At 58.4% G+C, this 27,759-nt stretch overlaps 1 protein-coding gene across 3 annotated transcripts; it reads right to left on the bottom strand.

Annotated features, from left to right (window-relative positions):
* Positions 1-48: 48 nt before the first annotated feature.
* Positions 49-27,729, bottom strand: PDZD4 (PDZ domain containing 4). Of its 3 annotated transcripts, none has more exons than XM_045067986.1 (8): positions 27,225-27,729; positions 6,121-6,374; positions 5,056-5,146; positions 4,509-4,607; positions 3,589-3,651; positions 3,108-3,209; positions 2,733-2,843; positions 49-2,596 (listed from the first exon to the last, which is right to left on the bottom strand). In XM_045067986.1, exons 1-8 carry the CDS (start codon positions 27,282-27,284, stop codon positions 1,079-1,081), a joined length of 2,298 nt encoding a protein of 765 aa, XP_044923921.1. In that variant the 5' UTR covers positions 27,285-27,729; the 3' UTR covers positions 49-1,078. The 3 variants fall into 3 exon arrangements, with proteins under 3 accessions (XP_044923921.1, XP_044923922.1, XP_044923923.1); XM_045067987.1 differs by having other exon boundaries at positions 6,139-6,374; XM_045067988.1 differs by lacking the exons at positions 5,056-5,146; positions 6,121-6,374 and having other exon boundaries at positions 27,225-27,725.
* Positions 27,730-27,759: the final 30 nt, after the last annotated feature.

Genomic DNA, 27,759 nt, shown 5'->3' with positions numbered 1-27,759 from the left:
CATCTCTTCTTCTCCAGCCCGTGAGAATGAACACAGAGAGGCCAAGAGTCACCTTAGAAAGGCAGCTTTGCTTTATTCTCTCAATGCCGATGCGGGGTGGGGGAGGGCGGCCTGTTTGCCTCCAGCTGAGGCTCTCCGAGTTACACACTTGGCAGCGGGGTACAGAGCGGGTCCCCAGTCAGCCCAGCCCGCAGGGCCCGGCGCTCGGGTCCAGGCCTCTCCCGCAGCTCACCATGGGTCTTGTCACCAAAACCTTCCCCAGCTGCTTATGCCTTAGCTCTCCCTAGGTCATCGGGGAAGTAAGTGGCCCCCAGGGCCGGCCACACAAGCCACATCGGAGGCTCCCCATCCCCACACCTCAAGGGCGGAGATGCCCAAGAAAGCTGCTTCCTATTCTCCTACCCTCCCCCTCCCTCTCCCTCCCCCTGCCCCAGCCCTCCCTCTCCTCCTCCCCCCCCACCTCCTTCCCAGCCATCACTGGGGGTTCCACTTTCATCAGGCTGCCTGAAGGAGCTGCCAGCCCCCCACCCCAGCAGGTCCACAAAACAAAAAGACAACAATTGGCAAGCACAGAAAAGGGGGAAAAAACAAACCCACAAAACTCAGGGGTGCCTTTGTCTACAAATAACCAAGGCCTCCGGCAGGGGCGAGACTGTACACAGCTTCAAAGCCCGGCATTCTCTTGTGCTTAGGACAGTCCTCTTGACCTCTGATTTCTAGCTGGACTTTTCCTGTCCCCAAGCACCCACGCTGAGAGCTCTGGGGGGTGCGCGTGTGCGTGCGTATATGTGCCTGGGCCTGTGTTGCGCACAAATGGCCCACACGAAGCTGAAGGGGGGCCTGGGACAGGCCTGCCCCTGCACCATGCCTACTGTTGACGCGGTCACCAAACTCGGAGAGCAGGAAGTAGCCGACAGAGAGAAGCGTCCCTTCTCCTGGGGGTTTCTCTCTGGTCACAAAGTCCTGTGCGCACGCACGGACACACACTAGATTCTAAGGGAGAGCAGGGAATGGGTGTCTTGGGAGGCTCACTGGACCTGGGCTGGGTCGGGGGGCCCGCCCCGGAGTGCGGCGGGGCTCAGACGGTGGTGACGGAGAGCAGAGGGTTGTAGACCCGCTTGCCATCAGCAGAGCGTGTGCCGTGGGCCAGCATCTCCTGGATGGTGATCCAGTTATCCAGGATCTTCTTGTTCCGCTTCTTCATGGTTTTGCGGTGGCTCAAGGCGATGATGTTGAGCTCAGCCTTGCTGTCGCCGTTCTGCTGCTCCCTCAGGCATTCCAGCCGGCTCTGCATCATGAACTCGCGCCGCTTCCGCTGCTCCCGCGCCCGGATCAGGTGCTGCTTCCGCTCCTCCTTGCTCCAGTAGCGGCCCATCTTCATCTCGCTCACCGCGTCGTCGTCCGTGGTCATGCCGCTGCGCTCCTCGCGGATCTTCAGGGCCCGAGCTTTGAGGAGGCGATCGCGCACGGGCCGCTTGGCCACATAGCGGGTCCCGTCGCTGCGCACCTTGACCTTCCACTCCATGCGGGGTGCTTCGGGGGCCACTGCGGCCCCGCCCACGCGAGGGCCTGCAGCCAGACTCAGGGGGCCCTGGCCCAGCTCCTCCAGGCTGCGCGGCGGGGCCAGCTGTACGCAGCTGTGGTAGTGCTCGGCCTCCTGGCCCTGGCCGCGGTGGCGCCGAGACAGGTATGGGCTGCCTTCGGGACCCACGCGCTCCAGGGTCGCGCCCGTCTTGGGGCTTCGGCGGACACGCTCCTCCGCGTGCTGTCTCCTGCCCACCTCGGGATCCCGGGAAAGAGAGCGGAACTTGGCGGGGCTCCCCTGCAGGGGGGGTGCCTTGGGGTGGGCGCTGACCACGGGGCCGGAAGGGGTCCGGTTCAAGTTGGAGTTGCCGGCAGCAGCCCGCCGCAGGGGGCTCTCCGGCGAGGGCTCGGCGAGCAGTGGGGTGCTGCGGCAGCTCTCCCCAGTGTTGTAGGCGCTGGTGCTGTCCTTGTCCGACTTCTCGGGCAGCTCGGAGATGTCTGACAGCTCGTGCTTCTTGGGCTCCCCGGCAGCCAGGTCGTAGAGACTCTCCTCCTCCAGCAACCAGGCCTTCATGCAGCGCTCCCGCAGCTGCTGCATCTTCTGCGCCCGCAGGATGTTCCGGCACTTGAACTCCAGGTGCCGCAGCTCCTCCTCCAGCATGGCCATCTCGTGGCCCAGGCTCTCGTTGCGGTTCACGTCCAGGGCGCTATTGCCACCCGCAGCACGGGGGAAGAGCAGGCCCGGCTGGTTGCCATTCTCCAGATGGCCCTTGATCTCCAGCAGCTCCCGGTAGCGCTCGTACTCCTCGTCGGTGAGGCCGGGGACGTCGCCTCCGCCCAGCCCCGCCCCCTCTGCCAGCAGCGAGTCCATGCTGAAGTGCAGGTCCCGGCTCTTACGCAGGGCACCAGGGGTGTTGGCGGCACTGGCGGGCTCGTCCCCCAGAAGGTCGTGCTCGGAGCTCTCCTCGGTGCGGGTGCTCTCATCAGTGCGGCCCACACCGCTGTCCAGCTCCTGGCTGTTGCTCAGACCCGTGCCCACATCGGGGACCCCTTTCTCCATTTCATGGCCGAGCTGGGGCAGAAAGAGGAGTCCCACTTGGTATGGGTCCCGCCGGCCAGGCTTGGGGTCAGAAGGGCCTTCGGGTCCAGCCCATCTACCACATGCCCCAGCCCCCTGGCCCCCCCACCCGCCCTGCCTCCTTCCTCACCTGCTGGGCAGGGGGGGATCTCAGCTTCCGTGCACGCAGGTCCCCCTCGTGCTCAGAGCCAAATTCATCCAGAAAGTCATCCCGGTCACTGTCCTTCCACCGCTTTGCCAGCTGCAGACACAGAACTTTGCTGTCCCCACTGCTTTAAGGACCGCCCAGGACACAACCCCAGTGGTTGCCTTTAAGTACCATACCCGGTCTCCTGGTCTCAGGGAGGTTGAATGAACCCAGGCGAGAGGGCAGCCGCAGCACACTTGGTCATCAGAGGCCGGAAGGGGAAATGGGCCCCAAAGACACGCCCCACCCTCCATCAGCAGCCCCCACAGAAAGCCCGATGCCAGGGGTCCCGGAGGGCCCTGCCGGGTGCACACACACCTGGCTCTCGGGCCGGGCCACCAGCAGGGAAATGTTGGTGTTCTCCTCCTGGCTCAGAATGGCCACCGCCTCCTCCCGGTTCTGGACGTCCACACCGTTGATCTGCATGCAACAAGCCAAGGGACCATCACACAGAATGCCAGGGCTGGCTCTGGGGCAGGCCCTACCCTAGTGGAGCGTCCTGGGTTAGGAAAGGCTCTTGAGCTCTGACAGGATGGAAATGAAGTAGAAGGTGCCCAGGGAGAGGAAGGGGTCCTCGTGCCAGAGCAGCACAGACACTCGATGCCAGCAGATCTCCCAAGGCAGCCGGACCGGAGAGAGAGAAGACCCAGCCCCGGTTTCAGGCACAGCAGGATGTCTAGCCATCGGGCGAGGCTCTTGGCAGGAGAGAGCTGGGACTGGCTAGGGAGAGGTCAGTGGGCGGCCAGGGCATCGGGGCCATGGTCAGGCCTGCCCGCACCGCCCGCACGCACCCACTCACCTGGATGATACGGTCCCCCTCGCGGATTCGGCCGTCTTTAGCTGCGATGCTATTGGGGTTCACCTGCAAGGCAGATGCATCATGGGGACCTGGCATCCTTCACTCGGGTTCCCTTTTGGGAGCAAGGGGCAGCCTCACCTTGGGGAGGGGGTTCTGAAGCCAAACTACAATCTCCTGGCTTGCTCCCTCTTCAGCTCAGACTGGAAGCTTCCGAGCTCCAGGAGGCAGGGACAAAACAGTGGGTCTTGGGCTAGTCACCTCTCCCCAGCACGAGCCAGCTAAAAGCTCCCCAGGCCCAGGCCCAGGCCCCCAGCGGTCTCTCGTAGACTCTCGTGCGTGGAAACCTGTTCTTTTCCACGCCAGAGGCCGGGCAAATGCAGGCAATGCAAGTGCAGGAAGCTGAACACTTCCCCGCACTTGGCCCCACCCACACCAGCTCTGGGGCTCAATGGGCAGGAAGGTATCCATGCAAAGGTTGACTTAACAAGAATGCGGGCGGCTGGATGCACCATGTCCACCAAGGACAGGTGGGGAAGAACAACCCTATGAGTTCCAGGGGGCGCTGGCTGCGGGCTGTGGGAAGAAGAGCAAAGCCAGGCCCAGACCTCAGCCTCGCTCCCAGTCCGAGTCTCCAGGGGAGGATGGCGGGGGCCGAACACGTGCCCCATGATACTGAGCAGGCGCCGCCCCTGGCAGCCAGGGCATTGCGGGCTGCCTTAGAGCCCCGCACCGCATGGAAATGCCACAGGGATCGGGGTGGTGTGGGCACTCTTCATGGGGCTGCCGTGTCACCTGCCACCACGATGCCCCGCCCTCCCCACTGCGGGTGCCAAGTGCAGCCTGGGGGTCCGGCGCCTGAGGAGGAGGCCTGGAGCCCCACCACCTCCTAGAGGGCCCGCCCCCACGCCCCGCCGCCGTACCTCTCCAACATAGATGCCCAGGTCCTCCTCCTCGTCCGTGCGGTAGCACACCATCAGGCCGAGCTTGTCCCGGTGGCTGGTCTTATACAGCTCCACCTCCTGCCACAGCGGGCGCGGGGGAAGCAAAGGGAGAAAGCCCCCAAAACCGGTGAGCACGGAGGCATGCTAGCGGGTGGCAGCCGCGGCCCAGCCCCAACCCCGGCAGCTCGCCACCGGAAGCAAGTTTCCAGCCTCCAGCTTAGAGGGTCTCTCTTACCATCCCAAGTGGCGCACGTGTGCCGCGGTCTCCCCTGCCAGGAAATGCCCGAGACACACGCGAGACGCACGGGACACACAGATCACAGACATGCGTGGGACACAGACTCACTGACACAGACTGACTAAGGGACCTCGCCCACGCCCCTCCCCGACTCAGCCCGATCTGACCCGCCTTGGCCCGTGAGCCGGAGTAGGCAGCCGTGCATCTTGGCCGCTGGGGACAAGGGGAGCCAGGCCTGAGCTGGGCTGCGGACAGCCGTCCCGGGGCCGGCTCCTGAAGCTGGCTCACCTCATACTCCAGCTCGTCCATGCGGTCTGCCTCCTGCGGGCCGCCCTCCATGAACTCCGCCGGGTCATAATACTCATGGTTGATGGGGGGGCTGCCCAGGAGAAGTGAGGTCAGGCCAGCCATCTGCTCCTCTAGTGCCCTAGCCCCAGCTCCTGGGCTGGCCGCTCCCACTGAGCTCAGCATGGAGCCCCTCGTTCTGAGCTACATGCATCCATGCAAAGACCAGGAATGCTTCTTGAACGGGAGTGTGCAGGGCTCTGCACAGAGGACAAGGGCATGCCTCGCTCTCCCCACTCCATCCCGCCCTGTCGCCCAGCCCAGCCGGCAGGGTACCCACTTCTCCAAATTGCAGGTGTCACCCACCCCACCCCGGCACTGGTCCCGCCCATGCAACGCCCCCAGGAGTTATCCAGGCCCCAGAGGACTGCTAGGGAGTAGAGGAGGACCCACTCTACCTCCAGGGGCAGCCCTCCTTGCCCCAAAGGCTAAGCGCGGCTGCCAGCGGCCAGGGGCCTCACTCTCTGCAGAGGAGGGCATCCCGGGACCCCCGCCCTGAGGCACGGGTTTAGATTAGCGGAATGAGCCACCCGGCCTGGATGAGATGCCCTTCTTCTGAAGGGGCCAGAAAGAAGCCGAAGAGATGGAGGAAGTTCAGAGCAGGGAAAGTATGGGACAGATAAGGATGTGAGAAGATTCAAGGAAGGATGCTTGAGAGGCAGAAGACGATGGACGGCAGAGAAGACAGGTGGAGGAGGAGGAGCGGAGGCCCCCAACCTTCCAGGAGCAAGGTCCCGGGAGGGGGAGGGGAGATACCAAAGGGAGCCTGTGTGTGAAGCCTCCCCGGTCCCTGCACCGGCTGCTGTCCAGCCTGAGGCCGCAGACGCCTACAGACTGCTGAGCCCTTGGACGTCCCAGTCGGCTCTGGAGGCCAAGCAGCCTGCTTCCTGCCCAAGAGGGCAGGCCAGGCAGGGTCTCCCTGCCACGCCCAGAGCTGCGGCGACGTAGCCTCTGGGTGGCATGCCCTCTCTGGAGGCAGGGCCCGGGGCCCTCCTGAGGGCGACTCACAGCTCAGATAGGACGTACGGCTCCAGGATGACCATGGGCGGGGTGGGCGGGCGCAGCTTGCCCAGCGCCATGATATGCTCAAAGGTGATGTCGGTCTGAGTGCCACTGTCCACCAGCTGCAGGTCATGGCATGAGCTGTCCCCCCGGAGGCGGGGGCTGCGTCTCAGCACCTGGATCACTAGAGGCTCCTTGGAGGAGCGGAGGGCCTCCAGGGTTTGCTCCTGAGACAGCTTGGAGAGCTCCTTCCCGTTCACCTGCAGCAGAGACACGCCCCCGTGAGAACCTGCCCGCTCGGCTCTCCATGGCCAAGTGCGCTCTCCACCCTCATGCCCGGGGGAGCCCCACATCTCAGCCCTACCCCTACATGGTGCTGCCTGGGCCTGAGGGAGCCCCCAGGACTCCACCCCCACCCTAGAACGTCATCCAGCAGGAGCCCCCCCAGGCTTCGGTCCTCAGTGCTCCTGAGGACCTGCTTCTCCTCCAGGCAGCACAGAGGCCAGAGCTAGCTTCTAGGAGACCCGCAGCGAGGCCCCCTTGGCAACGACAGCACTTCTGTCGTGCTCATCTGACATCAGGGCTGGAGGAAGACCTGGACTCCTCTCCCAGTGGAGTCAGTCCATAACTAGGTTCAGGCAGGAGGGTCAAAAAGAGCACGCAGACGTCAAGGACAGGATCTGTCCTCAAGCCAATGACAGAATCACTGAAGACAAAGGGTGACCCCCACAGAGCCCCCTCACATGCCAAGACAACCTAAGGGAGGTGCCAATCAAGTGATCCTCGTAAGACAACTGCCATTTCTTGGGCGCCCAATGTGTCTCCCCTAGACCCTGACCCCAACGCCCCATTGTGCCCTTGAGGAAACCGAAGTCCAGCAAACCGAAGGGAGTGAGTGAGTCAAGGTCACAAGCTGGGCTGCAGAGTGGCAGGAGCTGGGGAGAAGCCTCCGGGGAAGGCTCCCTGAGCAGGGGGCACCTGGCCGGCCTCAGGGGAAGGGAGAAAGGGAGGCGTGTTTGCAGGCGGAAGCAGAGTCCCCACCAGTCAGCACGAGGAGTGCAGGATGAGGGGACAGGGGCCGCACTTGGGCACCGTGGCCAGGTTGTCCCAGTCTCCGAATTCCCACAGTGCCATCTGCGTCTCTGGGGGTCTCGGGGATGGGAGCTCTGCAGAGACACGCCCCGTCCGACTGCGAAAGAGCATCTCCCGGCTGCTATGGAACAGACCAACGCCTGGATGTCATTCCGGGGTCACGGTCATGTCAGAAAAGCAAACAATTACCTATCCACTACTTCCTTCTGTCCTTGTAGATAAGAAGCTCAGTATTGATGTTTCCCGGCTCCACAAACTTTCCCTGGTCAGAAAACATTTTTTTTTTTTTTAACCAATCTGGTGTACTTAGGCAAGAAACACAGGTTCATTGTAGAACATTTGAAAAATACAGAAAACCATAAGAAGAACACAGAAATCTGCCAAGAAGTTACTAGTTGCCAACTAAAGGTAAGTGCGAGAATGTGGTCAATACCACCGGAGAGACCACAGTGTGGGGGGCAGGGGGCACGGGAGAAATTCGGGAAACTGTGGGCAGGGCAGCGCCGGAAAGGCTGTGAACAGAGGAAACATCAAGCATGTCCTCAAAGACCCTAGCAGGGCTGGGTGTGAAGCTGTCGGGAAATCTGCGAGCCAGCTATTAAACACAGCCATCATCAATAATCTTACAATGGAACGAATTATATTAAAAACAAAGGCAGGCGCAGCTGGGTGGCTCAGTGGGTTAAGCCTTTGCCTTTGGCTCAGGTCATGATCCCAGGGTCCTGGGGTCGAGTCCTGCCTCGGGCTCTCTGCTCAGCGGGGAGCCTACTACCCGCCCTCTGCCTGCCTCTGCCTACTCTTGATCTCTCTCTCTGTCAAATAAATAAATAAAATCTTAAAGAAAACAACAACAAAGGCAGTAAGTACTCCAAGCTCAGGACTTTCTAGTTCTACTACACTCTCCTGTTAGCACCGTTAGCGTGACCGGTGCCTAGTGTGTCTGGCGTGTGCCTGTGTGTCTCTTCCCGGGCTGAGTGACGCCACGGAAATCGGCCACAGCTTCGAACGAGGGCTTTTGGTCCTGGACATAAGCCAGCTCCCCACTGCCCTTAAGTCAAGGGCTTCCCTAAAATGTGTAAGGGCTGGGCTGTCAAAGGCTAGGTGTGCCCCGAGCAGGGCCACAAGTGAGGGCCACAAGGGACACTGAGAAATGCAGGAAGGTCTTTCTCCCTTGAATCCACTGGTTCACCTGCAACCCCGTTGCTATGGAAACTGGGTCCAGACAGTGAGGAGGAGAGTGCTGGTTGGGCTGGGACAGGAGGAGGAGGAGGAGGAGGAGGATGGGTGCCCATAGAGGTGAGGTCATCACAGTGAGGCCTGGGGCACCCAGCAGCTTCCCCTTGACCCACGCGCCTTCAGCTTCCTCTCTCCTCTTCCTCCGTCAGTGGGTGCTCCTGAGCTAAGGAAGAGGAGTGAGGCAGAGACGGGTCCTGACAAGTTAGAAACAAGCCCCTCCCAGACTGGGTGTGGGCTCCAGACAAGGTGGGGAAGCTGGGGCGTGGGGGGGGGGGTTGCGCGGGGATGAGCAAAGCGGCCTGCGGCCAGGCCCACAGTACCGACCAAGTGCTCTGCAAACACCTGTGCCTGTCCTCCCACCATGAGTTCCAAAAAGACCACGGAGGGGGGGGGGGGGGCTGCTCCAGCCTCAACCTGTCTGAACCCAGGATAGCTTGCCCTTCCACGCCCTGCGACTCCCCAGTCACATGCAAATGTCCCCAGGGGCCCCCTGGGAGGAAGACATCTGAGACCAATTTCCTTCCTGCTCTCCACCGCCCTCCCCTAATGCCTCCAAGACCCCGTTAGCCATGATCCAAAATGGACCAAAGTCCTAAAAGGACAAAGCGAAACTGCCTACCTTGGACGTGAGGGGCAATGTCCGCGATGCTGCGACAGAGAATTCTTAAGATGGACACGGGCCAGCAGGAATGGAAGACACACATCTGACTATGCTAAATGGTAAAACTTCCAAACAAATGACAGAAACACAGTGAAATGACCGGCTAAGAGAGGATCCTTACAATGCATAGAACTGATAAAAGATTATCCAAAATACTCCGTAAAGAATTCCAACAAAACCCTAAGAAAACAGACGACAGTGACAGTAGAAAAGCCCGCACTCACAGAGGAGCCCCACCACCTCACTAGCCCTCAGGCGAGGGAAGGACAGGCTTGGGGTCAGGCGGCTTCAAATCTGCCTCCTTAAGGGATAAATGTTGAGGCCACTGAGACGGAGACCCAGGCTGGAGGCGGTACGCCCCGATGCCAGGAGGACGCGCGATACCTTTCGTTACTTGAGAAATGTTTCAGGACGGTCGCACGGGGGTGGGGGGGCCGGACAGGGACGGGGACAGCCAGGGGCAGGGGAGGCCAGTCCCCTACTTGGAGGGGGACGGAGTACGCTGGAGGCCCGGGTGGCCGGAGCGGCGGGAGAAAGTGACCTGCCAACACCAAGAACCGCGTCCAGCACAGGACAGGAGGGGCTGCATCTGCAGGGCGGTGGCCTGTGTAGGGTGGGCGGAACCCTTGTGGCAACAGCAGCCGCGACCCTGTGTGGGGGTCGCCCGTTCTCCTCCTGGACGGCCCTTTCTTCCCCTCCCTCCCCTGCCCCCCCCCCCCGCGTCCGCCTGGATCCCTCCCTCTCCTCCGTCCCCCCCATGCACCCTTCTTCCCTGCCTCAGCAGCTGCTCATGCCTTCCTGTCCCCTCCTGTCCCCTCCACCCACTCAAGGACAGGTCCCCACGTGTGTCCGCCGGTGCCCAGAGTCACCCTGGCTGCGGAGCAGACACCCGCTGAGGGGCTGCGGCGGGCTCAGCTGACCCCCCCGGGGAGAGAGTGCGGCGCACGCGTGAGTGCGGCCAGCAGCCTGGCCCGGGCCTCGCTCCTTTTCCTCAGGCTCCTCAGGCCCGAGAGGGCCCAGCAGAGCTCAAAGGCTCATCCCCAGCTCAGAGCGGAAGCCAGGCCCCAGGGGCCCCACCCAAGCTTCCAAAGGGGCCTCCACTCTGCTTCTGGGTCTGTCTCTCCCACCAGGCCAGGGCACCTGCTTTTGCTTTTTCTTTTTTTTTTTTAATTTTTTATATCAAAAATTTTTAGACTCTCTTGGCAGACTCCCCACTGACAGCACAGCCCCAGTGAGACAGGGTGCTCGATCGAGAGACCCGTGAGGTCATACATGAGCCACACAGCCAGAAGAAATCCAGAATGAGGGTCGCAGTGGGAAGGGTCATTTCCACTTCAGGGACCGCACTACCTGCTGGCCATGCCCATTGTCAGAAACTCTCATTATTAGAAGATGTTGCCTTCTCAAGTACAAACCTCTCTTCTTTGGAACATTCCAGAAGACATCCACTGTGTCTTCCAACACTCCACATACGCCTGAAGCCCACCTGAAATGTCCCCCCGCCACGTCCCATGTGCCAGGCATTACCCTGCCTTAGCTGGAACCATCTTTCGGCAGCCGATCCTGCTGGCTTCATAGCAAGCAAAACCTCAAGCACCGCCTCACCCTGAGGCAGACGTCATGCTCGCTACTCAGAGGAGCTCTCCATGCCCGGATCCATTTCCTGCTGCCCGATCCTGCTGCCCGGATGGGCCCGAGTGGGTTGACCTGAAACCCACAGCTCTAATCCAATCCCAGCTGGGCAGGAAGCCGCTTCACTTCCACTGTGGGGAGAGGGGACCCAAGCCTCAAGGCACCCCTTTGCTCAGAGTGGCCCGGGTGGCCCTCACATGGCCCTGGGGGGCGTGGCCTGGTTCCCGGTCTATGCACCAGCAGAGCACCCAGGGCCCTAGGTCTGCAGGTACCGGAGCACCTTGCCAGCGGGGCCGCCCCGGGGCCCTATCGCAGTGGCCACCTCCGAACCCTGATCCTGGCTGGCCGCGTCACCTAGTCAGGCACTCTCCGTCCGGACCCCCTTCAATCCACTAAATTTGCTCTAAGTAATAGATGTTCCTTAACACATTTTCTAGGCTAGTCCATATTGCAGTAAGCATTAGTACTTCATTCCTTTTATGGCCGAATAACATTCCATTATATGCCAGAATATTCCTTTATATGGAAGGACCACATTTTGTTTACCCATTCATCTGTCAATAGACACTGGATTGTTCCCACTTCGTGGCACCGTGAATATCTGAGTATTCGTGTGCAAGCGTTTGAGACCCTGTTTTCTAATCTCTGGGCTGTACGACGTGTAGGAGTAGAAATGCTGAGCCCTACACTCCTACATTTAACTCAGTCAGGTACCGGCACTATTTTTAAGGCCGACAACTTCACAACTATCTTAAGCACTGAGTGTCTACCTAATTAAAGCACACAGCTGCCCTACCACAGTCTTCCAGTAACATGCCTGTTTCTCAAAAAAGATATAATGGGGCGCCTAGGTGGCTCAGTGGGTGAAGTGTTGAACTCTTGGTTTTGCTCAGGTTGTGATCTCAGGGACTCGCCCTCTGCGCCTCCTACCCCTCAAACAAATAAATAAAATTTTTAAAAAGATTTTATTTATTTGACAGATAGAGATCACAGGTAGGCAGAGAGGCAGAGAGGAGAAAGCAGGCTCCCTGCTGAGCAGAGAGCCCGATGCGGGGCTCGATCCCAGGACCCTGAGATCATGACCTAAGTAGAAGGCAGAGGCTTTAACCAACACTGAGCCACCCAGGCACCCCAAATAAATAAATTTTTAAAGATTTATTTCTTTATTTTTGAGAGAGTGAGCCAGCAAGTTAACACAAGCAGGAGGGGCGGAGGGATAGGAAAAGAGAAACTCAAACAGACTGCACTGACTGGAGAGCCCCATGCAGGGCTCCATCTCACGACCCTGAGATCAAGACCTGAACTGAAACTGAGAGCCAGACACTTCACTGACTGGGCCGTCCAGGCGCCCCAACAAAGAAATCTTTTTTAAAAAGATATAAAATGACATGTGAACTAGGTTGATTACCATACAAAATAAAAAGGCTGGGAAAGAATGTATAAAATCGTTGTGGGAAGGAAATCTGAGATTTCCCCCCCCTTTTCTCCTGTACTGTTTTTTGAAAATACAATAAATGTTTATGAACTGCAAAATAAAAAAAACATTATTGCTGGAAAATTCTCACGATAAAATATTAAGCAAAAGACCTGCTTAGAGCAGGGCGACCCCAGTTCTGGGAGCATGGGTCTGGGCATATGTTACATATATTCACATATGTGTTTAACACAATACTTTCTTTAAAGAATAGGAGGAAATTCACGGGAGATAGTATTTACAGGTGACTTCTCTTTTCTCTTGTTCTTTCTAGTATTTTCTCCAATGAACATCACCTTTATGATCATAGAGAAAACACACAAAAGCAATCTGGCCCGATATATTCGGAGTCGTTCTCAGGCTCTGTGGCAGGGGATGGGTGTGTGCTCCGAGCCCCAGGACAGCTCAGGCTGGGAATGCGTCTTCTGGGCTCAGGGCCCTGGGTGCCGGCAAAACGAGCAGCACTAATGAAGTCACATCACATTCCACATCCACACCTGATCTGAGGCGGCTCAGGAGAAGCACTGCTTTCTCCCTCTACTGCCTTCCATTTCCTGCTGGGGTGTCCCCAAAAAGGAGCCTGAAATCCCAGAGGGAATGAAGGAGGCCCGGGGAGGGGGCTGAGGGTTCTAGGTGAGGGGGATGAATCCCAGCACCCACCCCGTAGAGGAGGTGATCGCGAGGGACATGCCCCACGCCCACCCTAGGGGCCAGGCTTGACCAAAGGGCCCCCCAGTGAGCCTTAATGGGTCTCAGGCCCTGGGGAGCAGGACCGAGCAGACACCCTCCCCATTCCCCCGGCGCAGCACCCCGCGGGCCGGCCCCTACTGCCTCCCTCTAAGGTGGGATTTACAGAAGGTGTCCTGTGGGCCCCAGTGTCTGAGCAGAAGAGGACAGGAGGCCCCTGGGGCTGGGGGAGCACTGACTCCATAAGCACCAGCCAACAAGGCAGGGAGGCAGAGCAGGCAGGCCCCCAGGTCTGCCTTCAGAAGAAGCTTGTGGCCAACCCACGCACAAGGCCCACCCCAGCCCCTTGATGCAAGCCAGGTCACAGCGGACCCCTTCCCACCAGGGGGTGGACAGGCAAAGGGCAGCAGATCAGGTAGTGGGTGGAGACAAGATACAAGCTAAGGCAGGGACATACCTCAACCCAGGTTCTAAAGGAGGGTGGGGAGGGAGCTCCAATGGTAGAAGAACTTTCTAGCAATCAGGGGTGTTGGGAGTGAGCAAAGAAGGTGAGGGGGGATGTCAGAGACTACAGTGGGGATGGATATGGGCAAGTGGGCCACTACCCACTTGTCTCTCTCATTCCAGGCGACTGAAGACAACGAAGTTCTAGAACAGACCTGTGAGGTCCCTCATGCGGCTTCTCCAGGGAGCGGAGGGACAGTGGAGAATAGTGGAGAATGAGCCTCGGAAGCAGGGAAGCAGGGAGGCAGACTGCTTCGAACCTGGTGCCAAGGTGGGAGGGGGAGGGGCAAAGCTGTCCCTGGCAGGGAGTCCAGGGGATGAGGGCCCCACAGGGGTCCTGGGTGCACAAGGGACTCTCCGTGTCCCCGGACAGCAGGGAACCACTGGAAGGGAGAGGGCACATGCTCCTTCTCCAGCCGAGCACTGGAAGAACAGAAAGAACAGCCATGAAGCAGACAGACGTGATCCCTGTGCTCAGAGAACCCAGGCGAGGAACAAGCCAGTGAGGCCGTCTGGGACCGCACGCAGAGCCCTGAGTTCCGCTGTAGAAAAAGCTCAGGTGGGGCCTGCTTTAGATGGAGTGTGCAGGGGACAGCGTCCCTGGGGATGCCTGACCTAAGACCTGAATGACGGCAAGGAGCCAGCCACGGTAGGGACTTTGAAGAACGCTCCTGCCAGAGCTAAGCCCTTGGTGCTCTCTGGAGAGTGCCGGGCGCACACAGGAGCGGCCCCCTGTGGCCCCAGCAGAGGAGGGGACCAAGCGGAGGTGGGGGAAGGAGCCACAGGCAACCACAGCAGCCCAGACCGGAGATCATGGTGGCTTGGCCTGGGACAGAGGTGGCGGTGGAGAAGGGGACCCGAAGGGAGGAAGGATGCCTGACAAGCACAGAGTAGATGCCTGGCCTTGCTCTCCATCAGGAAAGCGCATGTCAAAAGCACAGCGAGATCCCCACTCACGTCTACTAGGATGGCTGGGGTGAAGGGGAAGACAGGTGTTGATGCGCTGGGGGGGATGGAAAACGGGACAGTGGCTGTGGAGAAGTCTAGAAAACAGGCATCCACACGGAAAGGCGCAGACAGCTGTTCATAGCGGCACTGTCCGTAACCACCGACACTTGGAAGCCACCTCGATGTCCGCCCACCGATGGATCAATGCAACGTGGTAACACCCGCAAGGTGGCTTATGCCCCGCAGAAAGGGACGACGGCCTGACGAGTGAACGAAGGCCGACTGCAAAGGCCACCTGTGTGATTCCGCAACGACAAATCCGTAGGGACAGAAAGTACAGGAGTGGGTGCCAGGGGCTAGGGGAAGGGAGAATGGGGAGTGCTTGTTTAATGAAGTTCCATTTTGGGGTGATGAACATGTTCTAGAAATAATAGTGGCGATGGTTGTACAACACTGCGAATGTATTTGGCACCCATGCATATGGCACCGATGGCAAATCTGATGTCCCAGCCTTTCCTGCAGTCAAAATAGAAGAGTGCCACGTAGCTCCGCAGAGACCATGAAGATGAGGGTTATTATTGGGGGACAGGGAAAATGGGCATGTTTTATCAATGGAAAGTTTTTCTCAGATGTGAAGTTCCTGAGACATGCAAACATCCTCGATGGCCTGTTCCTCCTACATGTGTCCCGAATCATGAGATGGGGTGGGGGGCGCTCTCCCACTTCTTCTGCCTCCACTTTTCTCTCGAAGATAAATAAATAAATAAATAAAAAGGCTCCTGGGTCGGTCAGTTGGATAAGCGGCTGCCTTCAGCTCAAGTCATGATCCAGGGTCCTGGGATCAAGCCTTGCATCCAGTCACTGCTCTGTGGCGAGCCTGCTTCTCCCTACTTGTGTGCTCTCTCACATAATTAAATAAAATCTCTAGAAGAAAAAAAACAAAGGCCTGAGATGGGACACAGTCGTTAATGTCAGGGTTGTGGGTTTGAGCCCCAGGTTGGGCCCAGAGATTACTTTAAAATAAAAATACGTTATATAGGAAAGCATGAGATGGAGGAGATGACGGGGGATTGAATGTCGACAGAAGAGGCCCGCGGACGATCATGAGGGACGCTTCCATTTAGCAGTTGAAGAGAGAGACCCAGAGTTTACAGCCAGCCAGAGAGAAGCTAAGGAGGAAAGCTGAACAAGACGGCATGGAGGGGGAGGGAACGGCTGGCCCAGCAGCCAGACTGGCCTGCTAAGGGGTGGACTGGCCTGTTAAGGGGTGGACTGGCCTGTTAAGGGGTGGACCACCGCTGGGCGGAGTGAGAAGCTTGGTCTGTACAGACACAGCCTTTGGGAACTTTGGCAGAAAATCGGGTCCCAGTGGCTGGGGGCTGCCTTTGGGTTTTACCAGGAGAGACAAGACCCGGGCGGTCTGCAGGCTGAAGGGAGGTTTACAAGAGGGAGCCCTCAGGCCAAAGAGCGCGATGGGGGGAAACTGCAGCCGCGCAGCCTTGGGGGACATGGGTTAAGCGCAGGGAACACAGAGGAAGAGAAGAATCACCAGCGGCAGGTGAGGGAGACACAGGGGCAACGAGGGGACACGGTGGGGAGGCGGGGCGGGGGCGAGAGCTCTGCGGGAAGCCGGGTGACCGGTCGCAGGTCGCAACACAGCCAGGGCCAGCGGCCTGGGAGTAAGGTGCTCTGCCCCGCCCCGCCCCGCCTCCCGACTGAGAGGCGGTGGCGCCCCGGGCGGCGGAGGGCGGGGCCCCGGCGCAGTAGCCCCGCCCCCCCTCCCGCCCCAGTCGGAAGCCGCAGACAAAGAGGGCGGCGCAAGCCGGGCCGGCGATGGTCTCCTGCTCCCACCCTCGGCTGCCGCAAGCCTCCGGGCCCCGACCTGGGCAGGCTGGCGCAGCTGTGCGGGGCTCCACGGGCGCTGTGCGGGGCGGCTGTGCTGCGGGATCTCCGGGAGGGCGGGGAGCACGGCGCGGGCAAGGCGCCCCGGCAGGAGCCCGGCCGGGCGGGGCCGCGACCCCAGGGAAGCCTGCGAAAGGGGAGTAGGGGGCTACCTACATAAATGTCCTAGTGGGGCTACGTTAGGACCCTCCTAACCCCACTCTGCGGATGGAGGGAGGGACAGTCAAGGAGACAACAGAAACCGGAAGTTGCCTTCTGCAACTTGGGGTAAATCAGTGCGCCCTTGGGTGGCTCTCAGCGCTGCTAACAGGTATGTCCTGGCCTCAGACAACTGTTCCGCCGACCCCCAAACCAACAGACCAGGAGGGACAGAGAAAGCAGAGAAGGGAAGCCTGAGCCAAGGGCAGACTCTGTGCACTCCTGTTTACAATGGCCCAGCACAAGTCCTCGCTCCTGTTTTCCCAACTCTGGATTTTGAAAATGGTCAACCCACAGGGACTTTGCAACCCTACATTCCCTGGAGGCAGCTCTCCCGCAGAGTGCGCACTCCCACGCCGCTCTCCTCTTTCTACACACACGATTTTGCAAGCAAGATGCCAGCGCCATACTCCCATTCCAGGAGAACCACCATCATCAGCCACCCCCACATCTCCACAATGTACCCCTAAGGCCCTTACAGCTCGTTTGTTCGGGTTTCTGGACCCAGGATAGAGTCAAGAACCACACACATTACATTTAGTGTTATGTGTCTAGTATCCTTTAATCTAGAATAATCTATCCACTTTTTCTTTTTTTAACTTTCATGGCATTGACCTCGGAAGAGGTTTGGGGCAGCTGCCTTGTACAATGCCTGAGTCTGGATCTGCCCTCACTAGATTCAGCTTAACTGCTCTGACAAATTGCTGGGTCCTGCCCCTTCCAGACCAACAGCATCAGGAGGCACTAGGATGAGGCCGTCCCACTGCTGGGGACTCTTAATTTGCTTCAGTCACATGGTCAAAATCACGGCTGCCAGGTCTCTCCTTTCCCCTTCCTAATTTACAAGGTACCGGGGTAACTCCTTGAGACCCTGTGACCATCCTGTACCCTGACACCCTTTAAGTAATGGTTTTACCATTTGAGGAGGATCCTTGCCTAAATGAATAGTGTCAGTGGCTATGAAATGTCTTTATCTGGAAGAATCTAGCTGGGCAGTACATTCCAACATCACGTGACTGGCCCAGCAAATGCACGCCCCCAATCGTGGCTGCCTGGACAAACCAGCCCATCCAACCCCCTAACTGTGGCCGCCACTTCTTGCGCAGGGGCAGGAGAAAGAAAAGGAAGCATGGGAGGCCTTCGTCTCAAAAGCCTTTTTAGCCATTTGGGTGTGTATGTCCAGGTGCCTCAGGGAGCTGTGTGCGTGTTGGTGAGGATGTGCGTGATGGAAAAGGAGCCTTGCTTATCTGGAACACAGTATGTCCCTTGGGAACCTCAGTGGGGCAGTAGCCCCTGGAAATGGATTTGGTAGGTCCCAGGTGAGGCCTTGCCTCCCCCTGGGGGATGCTGACGTGATCCAGGGCTTCACTGATGTTCCCCCAAGCTCCTTCCTGAGCTCCTTGCTCTTAGTGAGGCTGGTCCAAGGACCAGCAGCAATGGACGTGGCCTGGAAGCTTGCGAGAAATGCACTCTCAGGCCCTTGGCCTCCTCCCGTTCTACATTTTAGCAAGGGCCTAGGTCTGGGGTCATGCACTCAAGGAACCAAGAAGGACACCCAGACCTGAATGGGATTCAGACACTAGACAAGTGACTCAAAGGGTCTCTCCCCTCTTAGTCCTTATCTCCCCAAAGCTGCTGAGTGGGGGGTGGGGCCCACCCAGGGTCTACTGAAATCTGATCCACTTGCCCTGCCCCCAATTCTAGGTGAAGCAGGCCTCTCAGGGCGCCTCTGGGTCCTGCCTGGGAAGAGTGGCTGGGAAGGGAGGGTAACCCAGATGGCCTGTGTGAAAAAGCAAAGCAGGGGTGCCTGGGTGGCTCAGAGGGTTAAAGCCTCTGCCTTCGGCTCAGGTCATGATCTCAGAGTCCTGGGATGGAGCCCCACGTTGGGTCTCTGCTCAGCAGGGAGCCTACTTCCCCCTCTCTCTGCCTGCCTCCCTGCCTACTTGTGATCTCTCTCTGTCAAATAAATAAAATCTTTAAGAAAAAAAAAAAAAGGGACGCCTAGGTGGCTCAGTGGGTTGAGCCGCTGCCTTCGGCTCAGGTCATGATCCTGGGGTCCTGGGATCGAGTCCCGCATTGGGCTCCCTGCTCATCAGGGAGCCTGCTTCCTCCTCTCTCTCTGCCTGCCTCTCTGCCTGCTTGTGTGTACTCTCTCTCTGACAAATAAATAAAATCTTTAAAAAATTAAAGTTAAAATTAAAAAAAAGAAAGAAAAAGAAAAACAATTCTTGAGGTTATCATCAAGAACAACCTTGCGGGGGAACATCTGGGTGGCTCAGCAGATTGGGCACCTGCCCTTGGCTCAGGTCATGATCCCAGGGTGGGGGGGGGGGTGGAGCACTGCGTGGCATTCAACCCCAGAACACCTCAGGCTTCCAGCTTAGCTGGGGCCTGCTTCTCCTTCTCCCTCTGCCACTCCCCCTACTAGCTCTTCTCTGTCAAATAAATAAATAAATAAAACCTTAAAAAAAAAAAAGGATCAACCTTCAGGTGTAAGCTCACAACAACTAAAAACATCCACCACCCACCTCTGGGCTGACCTGACCTCTCCAAGGCCAGCAGTCACCAGAATGATAGTCTTTTCTTATTTTTAATATTATTTATTTATTTATTTATTTGACAGAGACACACACAGCCAGAGAGGGAACAGAAGCAGGGGGAGTAGCTAGCAGAGGGAGAAGCAGGCTGCTGACTGAGCAGGGAGCCTGATTCAGGGCTTGATCCCAGGACCCGAAGGCAGAGGCTCAACTACTGAGCCCCCCAGGCGCCCATCTTTTTTTTTGTAATTTGAGAGAGAGAGAGAGAGAGCATGAGAGCAGACAGGTCAGAGGGAGAAGCAGACTCCCCGCCAAGCAGGGAGCCCAATTCGGGACTTGATCGTGGGACTCCTGGATCGTGACCTGAGCCAAAAGCAGTAGTAGCTCAGCCAACTGAGTCCCCCAGGCGCCCCGGAATGATACTGTCTATGTGATCTTCCTCATTTCCACTGCTCCAAGCCAGCGTGGGCAAGAAGCAGGCTGCTCCGCACAGCAGCCCCTGAGCCCTGCTTCGCAGACGTGCAGATGTCCCTCGTCCTCACTAATCTCGGGCCTTCCACTTCACAGCTGGGGGCTCTCTCTCGGAGGGTTTCCTCTCCTTTCTTTCACATGACACAAACCCTCAGAATACTACTGAACGTCCTTCTGTCGCCGGACATTGGCTGTGTCCTGGCCACGAGTAAGGCTGTCTCCATCCATCTGCCCCGCCTAAACCACCCACCACATGGCCTGATGGCGCAACTCGACCCTCTAGCCAAAGGAGATCCCAGCGGACCCAGGGCCTAGGAGAAAAGGCTGCCGGATTTCCCCATGGCCATGACCGCGGGTGGCAGGCACTGTTTCCTCCCACCTGGTACTGTCTTCCCTGCGGGGACCCTGAAGCAGAAACAAGGAAAGAACCCCCAACCCCACTAGGGCCCCATGTTGGGTTAAGTACACTCATGTGTTTTTCCTTTGGTATGTGTGTGTTACACGTATTTCTTGTTTTTAAGGGCTTACTAAGGTATAGTTGCCATGTAATCGGATTCACGTATTCAGAGCATTACGCTTTACAGTTCTGTAAATTACACCTGTGACACCACCGTCACAGCCGCGATAGTGACCATTTCCTTGCGAAGCCCCATGCCTCTGTCGCCCCTCGCTTCCACCCATGCTTCTTTCTGCCCATCCCTGCAAAATGCCGTCTGTCTTCAATCACTGTAGGTTAGTTTGCATTCTCTAGAACTTCCTAGCTCCATGGCTCAGGCAGTCCTTGGAACTGAGGTAAGGAAGGGCATTTTAAAATGTTGCGACAATGGAAAACATGGTGAACCCGAGCAGATGACGGCTACTGGAATTCAGCGCCGCGGTCGTGCCCTCTCCAGTTGCTTCCAGAGGGCCTGCTACCCTCAGCAGCAACCCACAAATCCTGCTCACAGGAAGCCCCGACTCAGGGGCAGGGAGCGTGTCAGGGGGAGAAGAGCCGCCACCAAGGAGGGAGGAAGATGGAGGAAGGGGACAGCTGTGGGCCCGCTGCCCTGCCCGCTGCCCTGCCCGCTGCCCTGCCCGCTGCCCTGCTCTCTGCCCTGCTTTCCCCAACTGTTGCCTCTTTGTTCCCCCATCACAAAAAGGCCCGGAGGGGGGGTGTAGAGGGAGGGGGAGGGTCTGTGGCTCCTCCACGTGGGGACTGAGGGCTGGCACAGCGGGGGGGGGGGGTGCTCACAAGGAGACCTGCAGGGCTGTGGCCTCTCCCAAGGTGGACAGAGGGGAGCCGGTGGTGGTCCTGACTCACTCGGCTGAAAGAGCGGAAGTCTGGACGGCCCCGCAGGGAATGGGGGCGGCAGGCCCGAGGCCAGTTTCCTTTGTCACATAGGTCTCCCAGGCACGGGGCCTGTCAGCAAGCATGTGATGGTATGGAGTAGCGGGGGAGGATGCCAAGATCTAGAAGGCTGGGGTGGCAGGGGAAAAGACAAAGGGGCAGAGAGAAGCCCAAACAGAGTGGGGTGTGATTAGATTCACGACAAAGGGGTCAAGGTGCCCCACGGAAGGACAGCGGGCCCCCAGCCAGCAAGAGCACCAGGAAGGGGTCTCAGCAGGCCTCGTGCCCTTGGCGCCGCTGCTGCTTTCTCCACACCTTCCACGCTCCGGAATCTGGTTCCCGCCTTTTCCTGAGGCACCTTGCAAGACCGCCCATCCCCCAGGACCTTTCTACCTCTCCAGAGTTCATTGTTGTGGCACCCCCTCCCCCACCCCAGTGCATGCCTGGGGACAACCCATGACACCCCAGCGGGACAGACAGAGGTGGGGCTGGCGGGGGCAGGGGGATAAAGGGCCCAAACCCAGGAGGGGCTCAGAACACAGTGGACGTCCTATGACACTTCGTCATAAAAACACCCAAACTACGAATAAAAGGGAACTTCCCTGACTTGATAAAGAGCATTTATGAGAAACCTACAGCAAGTTGTAAGTCACTGGTGGAAGTCTGGAAGCTTCCCTCTTTGATCAGCAGCAAGGCAAAAACACCTGCTCTCAGCCCTTCTACTCAACATCCTGCGGGAGATTCTAGCCAGACCAAGTGGGCAAGAACGAGAAAGAACAGGTATCCGGGTTGGAATGGCAGAGGGAAAAGTATCCAAGTTTGCCCTTGACATAATCCCACACATTCGAGATCCTCCAGAATCCACTAAGAAACGATGAGCGTTATAAATGAGTTGAGTGAGGTTGCAGCACAGAGGATCAATATACAAAAATCAACCGCATTTCTACTCAGTAGCAATGAGAAAGATGAAAAGTAAGTTCAGAAAACAGCCCCCTGGACAGCCCCCCAGGACATTTCGGCTCAGGTCATGATCTCAGGGTCCTGGGATCGAGCCCCAAGTTGGGCTCCCCGCTCAGGACAGGGTCTGTCTGCTCTCCCTCTCCTCTCAAATAAATAAATAAATCTTTTAAAAAAAAATTCCTGGCTGGCTCGGTCAGAAGAGCACGCTGCTCTTGATCTCAGGGTGGTGAGTTCGAGCCCCATGGTGGGTGGACAGATTGGTTAAATAAATGAACTTTTAAAAATCTTTAGGGGCACCTGGGTGGCTGGCTCAGGTGGTTAAGCGACTGTCTTCAGCTCAGGTCATGGTCCCAGAGTCCTGAGATGGAGTCCCGTATCCAGCTCCCTGCTCAGCCGGGAGCCTGCTTCTCCCTCTCCCTCTGCTGCTCCCCCCACTTGTGCGTGGACTCTCTCTATAAATGTCAAATAAATAAATAAAATCTAATTTTAAAAACCTTTAAAAAATAATGAAAAGGAAAACAATTCAACCCACAATAGCATCAGATAGAATAAAACAATCAGCAGTAAATGTAACAAAAATGCAAAACATCATTTAAAGAAACGGAAGACCCATGTGGAAAGACATCCTATGTTCATGGGTTAATACTCCGCCCAAACCAATGCACAAATTCAATTCTGACAAAACTGCAGCTGCCTTCTTTTTAGAAACTGGCAAGCTGATCCTACACTTCATATAGAAACTTAACCGGGGCGCCTGGGTGGCTCAGTGGGTTAAGCCTCTGCCTTTGGCTCAGGTCATAATCCCAGCATCCTCGAATCGAGCCCCAAATCGGGCTCTCTGCTTGGCGGGGAGCCTGCTTCCCCCCACCCCTGCCGCCTGCTTGTAATGGATCTCTCTCTCTCTCTTTCTGTCAAATAAATAAAGTAAAATAAAATAAAATCTTTTTTTAAAAAAAGAAACTTAACATAACCCCAAATAACCAGAACAATGGCGAAAAGTACAAAATTGGGAGGACTTACACTTCCTGATTTTAAATTTTACTTACAGGGGCTCCTGGGTGGCTCAGTTGGTTGTAATACTGGACTCTTGGTTTTGGCTCAGGTCATGATCTCAGGGCCATGAGATGGAGCCCCTGACCCAGGTCCTGACCTAGGAATCTCCTTCACACTCTTTTTCCCTCTCCTGCCCCCCGCCCTGCTCGTGCAGGCTCTCTCGCTCTCAAATAGATAAATCTTTTTAAAAATTTAAAAACTAAGATTAACTTACAAAGCTATAGTAAAAGCAGAGTGGCACTGGCATCCAAATCGACATTTCTCCAGAAAAGACACACAAAAGACTCGGGAACTTCACATCAAAACCGCGGTACCCCTCATGCAAAGCAGGAGGACCACAATGGGAAACACGCTGCGGCATCTGGGGGGTCTGTCAGGTCTGTCGTTAAGTGGCTGCCAGGGTCCTGGGATGGAGCCCAGCTGGGGGCTCCCTGCTCAATGGGAAGCCTGCTTCTTCTTCTTCCACTCCCCCTGCTTGTGCTCCCTCTCTCGCTGTCTAAAAAACATGCGTTGGGGGAATATGGAAAAAGTGGAACCCTCTTACTTTCCTGGTAGGAATGTAAAATGGCTCAGCCCCCACCGAAAAGAGATCAACAGCTCCTCAAACAATGAAACAGAATTATCATCCGATCCAGCAGTCCCAAGAGAATTCACAGCAGGGACTGAGGGCGCCTGGCTGGCCTAGTAGGTGGAGCCTGTGACTTCTGATCTCAGGGCTGTGGGTTTAAGCCCCAGGGAGCGTGCAGAGAGGACTTAAAAATAAAATCTTTTAAAAAATAAAAAAAAGGGGGCGCATGGGTGGCTCAGTGGGTTAAAGCCTCTGCCTTTGGCTCAGGTCATGATCCCAGGGTTCTGGGATCAAGTCCTGAATCGGGCTCTCTGCTAGGCGAGGAGCCTGCTTCCCCCTCTCTCTGCCTGCCTCTCTGCCTACTTGTGTTCTCTGTCTGTCAAATAAATAAATAAAATCTTTTAAAAAATAAAATAAAATAAAAGCAGGGACTCAGATATTTGTATATCCATGTTCACAACAGCATTATTCACAACTGGGAAAAGGTAGAAGCAACCCCAGTGTCCATCCACCCCATGCGGCACAGTGATGCGATGGGGTATATAATTCAGCACTAGAAAGAAATCCAGCGGGTGCCTGGGTAGGGCTTAGTCGGAAGAGTGCGGAAATCTTGATTTGAGCCCCACGTTGGAGGTAGAGATTACTTAAAAAATATTTTTTTTAGGGCGCCTGGGTGGCTCAGTGGGTTAAGCCGCTGCCTTCGGCTCAGGTCATGATCTCAGGGTCCTGGGATCGAGTCCCGCATCGGGCTCTCTGCTCAGCAGGGAGCCTGCTTCCCTCTCTCTCTCTCTGCCTGCCTCTCCATCTACTTGTGATTTCTCTCTGTCAAATAAATAAATAAAATCTTTAAAAAAAATTTTGAAAGAAAACATGATAAATGGAAGAAGCCACACATAAAAAAAAAATCACATATTGTATGGTTCATAAGGTTCATTAAGATGAAATGTCTGGAACCGGCAAATCCATAAAAAGGTGAGTGGTTGCCAAGGGCTGAGAGGTGTTAGGGGAAACCGGACTGCTAAAGACGGGCTTTCTTTCCGGAGCTATGACTGTTCTGGGAGGAGACAGCAGGATGGCTGCACAGCTCCCAACATATCACGACCAGCAACCGCACACTTCCTCAGGGCAGGCTCAGTAAAGCTGCAGCCAGTCTCATGCCTGCGAGCCACCACGAGAAAAGGGCCTGGAAGTCGAGGCTAGAAGAGACAACTTTGGGTTCTCAAGCTGGGGGCTGGGGGATGGAAGGCACATGGAAGCACCGGGGCAAGCGGTGCAGGCCCGCGCGAGCGTCCCTCTGGGCTGCGCCGGCCCCGCCCAGGTCCCTCACTCTTGCCGGGTGCAGAGGCCACAGGCAGGCAAAGACAGGACAGGGAGAAGCACCACGGACGCTAGTGTCAGCACCACCGACACTACTCCCCAGGGTTTAGGGGAGTACGGGAGCCAAGCAAGGGCTCTGACTGGTCTGTTGGGACAGAAGCTTCCTTCTGCTCTGAGAGGACTGGACGGGGCCTGCAAATGCTCTCCGTGCTGTGCCTGGGCCTCCAGCCCCAGCAACAGGGTCGTCGGGGCCTACCAATGGTTTCCCCTGCTTTCCAGCTCCTTTTTATTCGATCTTCTTTTGTCTCCCTTTAATTTTATTTTGTTTACTTATTTATTTTAGAGGGGGGGAGAGAGAGAGAATCTTAAGCAGACTGCACACCCAGCACACGAGCCCAGGCTGGGGCTCCATCTCACCCGCCTGAGATCAGGACCGGAGCCAAAATGGAGGGTCGGTGTTAGTAAGAGGCCGAGCCACCCAGCTCCCCGCCCCGCCTCGAGGCGGCTCCTTCATTTTTAAAGGGTCATTCCTCTTTTAAAAGCGCATCCAGGGTCTGATTCTGCCCAAACTTCCTCAGGAGCTTTAAAAGGGGGCAGTGCCCCCAGAGACCGGCCTGCGACGGCTGCAACCCCGACCAGGAAATGGCAAAGGGCCGCTGGCGGCTCGGGCCCCTCCTCTGGGGACTTCTCTCCCGACGGCCTGGAGCGCTCTCTCCAGGAAAGCCCGGCTCCGAACTTTCCTGCCCAGGTCCATCGCAAGCCCTCCCCCAACACGGAGCCTCCCAGACGGCGGTGCCTGCCCCCCTGCGGCAGCCTCCCCTCCGTCACTGCCAGGGGGAGCCCGAAGGGTCACCTCGCGCTGCCCCGTCCACTGCCGCTCGTCTCCAGCCTGCAGGGCGGCGCAGGTGGCCCTTCTTGTTCCACGCACCCCCGTGAGATCGGTCTTACACGAAATACGGCCTCAATCCCTCTCTGAGTTAGTCAAGAGCCAAGAGCTTTGGAATCGCTTGCCATTTGGTGAAATAATTCCAAGAAAGGAAGGAGCGAGGGTGGGATCCCACGGCGTCACCCACCACCCAGCGCAGCCCCGGTGCCCGCCGGTGGGATTCCGAGGGGCCGCCTTCCGGTCCCAGCGCGAGTTATTACCGAGCCCGATTCCACGAGCGGGCAATGACAATGGCCGGGAACAGGACGAGAGGCATAGCCCGGGGGCGGACGGAGAAAATGGGAAGAAAGGCGAGGGGTAGCGAGCGGGCAAAGCGGAGGGCCGCGCGCGCCCGGGGAGCCAGGGCCTCGGAGAGGAGCCGAGCCGCGCGGCCAGGGCAGAGCACGAGTCGCCCTCCCGCCGCCTCCCGCTCACCGGGACCAGAACCGGGCTCACAGCCCCGGAGCAGGGCTCCCGCGGCCTCCGATGCCTCCCCCACCCCCACACACACCGCGCCCCCGCGGATGCTTACAGGAGTTCCCCCATTCTTCTAAGGAGACCCTATTCCCCCAGCCAACACCGCACCGACCAGCGCCCGCTCCCCAGTCCTGACCCATAAACCCGGATCGAAGTGCATACCTGTCCGCGCTGGGTCTGCCCCTGGATCCCGACTCCCTCCGACCTGGAACTCCCTCCACTTAGCCCCGGGGGCGTCTGAGGCCACACCATGCGGGACATTTCCCTAGACACCTCTCTGAGCGCACACAGAAAGTACACACACGCGAGGCCAGAGGAGCCTCCGCGCACACACAGACGGGGCACAAGCACGCACTCACGAAGTCACGCCACGCACAAGCAAGGAAGCCCCGCTCCGGGCCACCGGGCTGGGCTTGGGTTCCGAGACCGCGGCCGGGCGTATCCCCTCCGGCCCCGCCGAGCACTTCTCGGTCCACGCCCCCCCGCGGCCCCGGACCCGAGGCCCTGCAGGGCAGAGAGCGAGCCGGGCACCGCTGCCTGCAGATCGCCCTCCGCTCGGTGAGCCCGCGGCACCCCAGTCTGGGAGCCCGCCATCTGGGCAAGGCCGGAGCGGAGAGTGGGGGCCGGGATAACCTTCCCGGCCCCAGACCGCCCGCGCGCTCCTGCGCCCCTGGTCCTCGGGGGCCACGATTTGGCCGCCCCCCGCGCCGCGGGGGCCCCTCTCCCTCCCCCGCCCTGGGTCCAGCCCCGCGAGCGTGTGCAGGGAACGAAGCCCGTTGCTATGCAACCTCCATCCCGCGCCGGCGCCGGCAGCACCGCGCCTCCGGACTCCCGGGCCCGGGGTGCAAGCGCGCCGGAGCAGGCCGAGCCCAACTTCCCGAGCCAGACCGATCTGCACCCAGGATCCACGTCCCCACCTACGCCGGGCGCCCAAGGGATGCGCCCTGCACCCCATCCCCACGCAGCTTCCCGCGTCTGTGACTGGTTCCCACGGAGCGCCAACACCCAGCAGCCCCAGAAATCGAGGGCGGGAATGGCTCCCTACCGTTCGTTTCCGAGCCCGTCAGCCCTCCCAGGTTTGCCGCCCGCTGCTTTCCCAGGTGGCACCCACGCCCCCCCCCCCCGCCCCAGCGGCCCCTACCTGAAGCATCACTTTGTACTGCTCCTCCGGTTTCTGAACCACGCACATATTACATCCCATGGTGCTGGCCAGCGAGGGGAGGAGGGCGGGAACGGGAAAACGCCTTTCACTGGCCGGAGCGCGGGACCTCGGGTCCCGGGCCGGGGCCGGGGGCCATACCCTAGCGCAGGGGGCGGGCCGCTCAGCGGGGGAGGGGGGACGCCCCCGAGGGAGGGGCCGCTCCACGCCCCTCGGGTTAACTGGGCAGCCTGAGGCCGGGCGCGGGCATGCTCCCTCACACCGGCCGGGAGAAAAAGGGCAGCGGGGGATGGGCGGGCGCGCCGGGCGTTGCTGGGCGACGACCCCCCAGGAGGCGCGGGGGCGCGCCGGGCCGCCGGGGGCCGTCAGGGGCCGTGGGCCGCGCGCCTCCCCGCCTGCGGGGCCCGCCGCTGCCGCTGCCGCTGCCGCTGCCGCCTCCGGCTCCCACCCATGGCCATCGGCCCCGGGAGCCCGGCCCTCGCGCTCGGCGCCGCGGCCCGGCCCGCCGACTGGGGGG

The sequence above is a fragment of the Mustela putorius genome, unplaced genomic scaffold (genome assembly GCF_011764305.1).
Source record: "Mustela putorius furo isolate JIRA1106 unplaced genomic scaffold, ASM1176430v1.1 tig00003899_pilon_pilon_pilon, whole genome shotgun sequence".
NCBI lineage: Eukaryota > Metazoa > Chordata > Mammalia > Carnivora > Mustelidae > Mustela > Mustela putorius.
This window is presented reverse-complemented; position numbering and strand designations above follow the sequence as displayed.

Excerpts from the sequence above, each read along its gene's own strand:
- PDZD4 (XM_045067986.1), bottom strand. The coding sequence starts at position 27,284 with ATGGGATGTAATATGTGCGTGGTTCAGAAACCGGAGGAGCAGTACAAA. Across the intron at positions 3,652-4,508 it reads TGGGCATCTATGTTGGAGAG|GTGAACCCCAATAGCATCGC; the intron begins GTACGGCGGCGG and ends TCTGCCTTGCAG. Across the intron at positions 2,597-2,732 it reads GATCCCCCCCTGCCCAGCAG|CTCGGCCATGAAATGGAGAA; the intron begins GTGAGGAAGGAG and ends TTTCTGCCCCAG.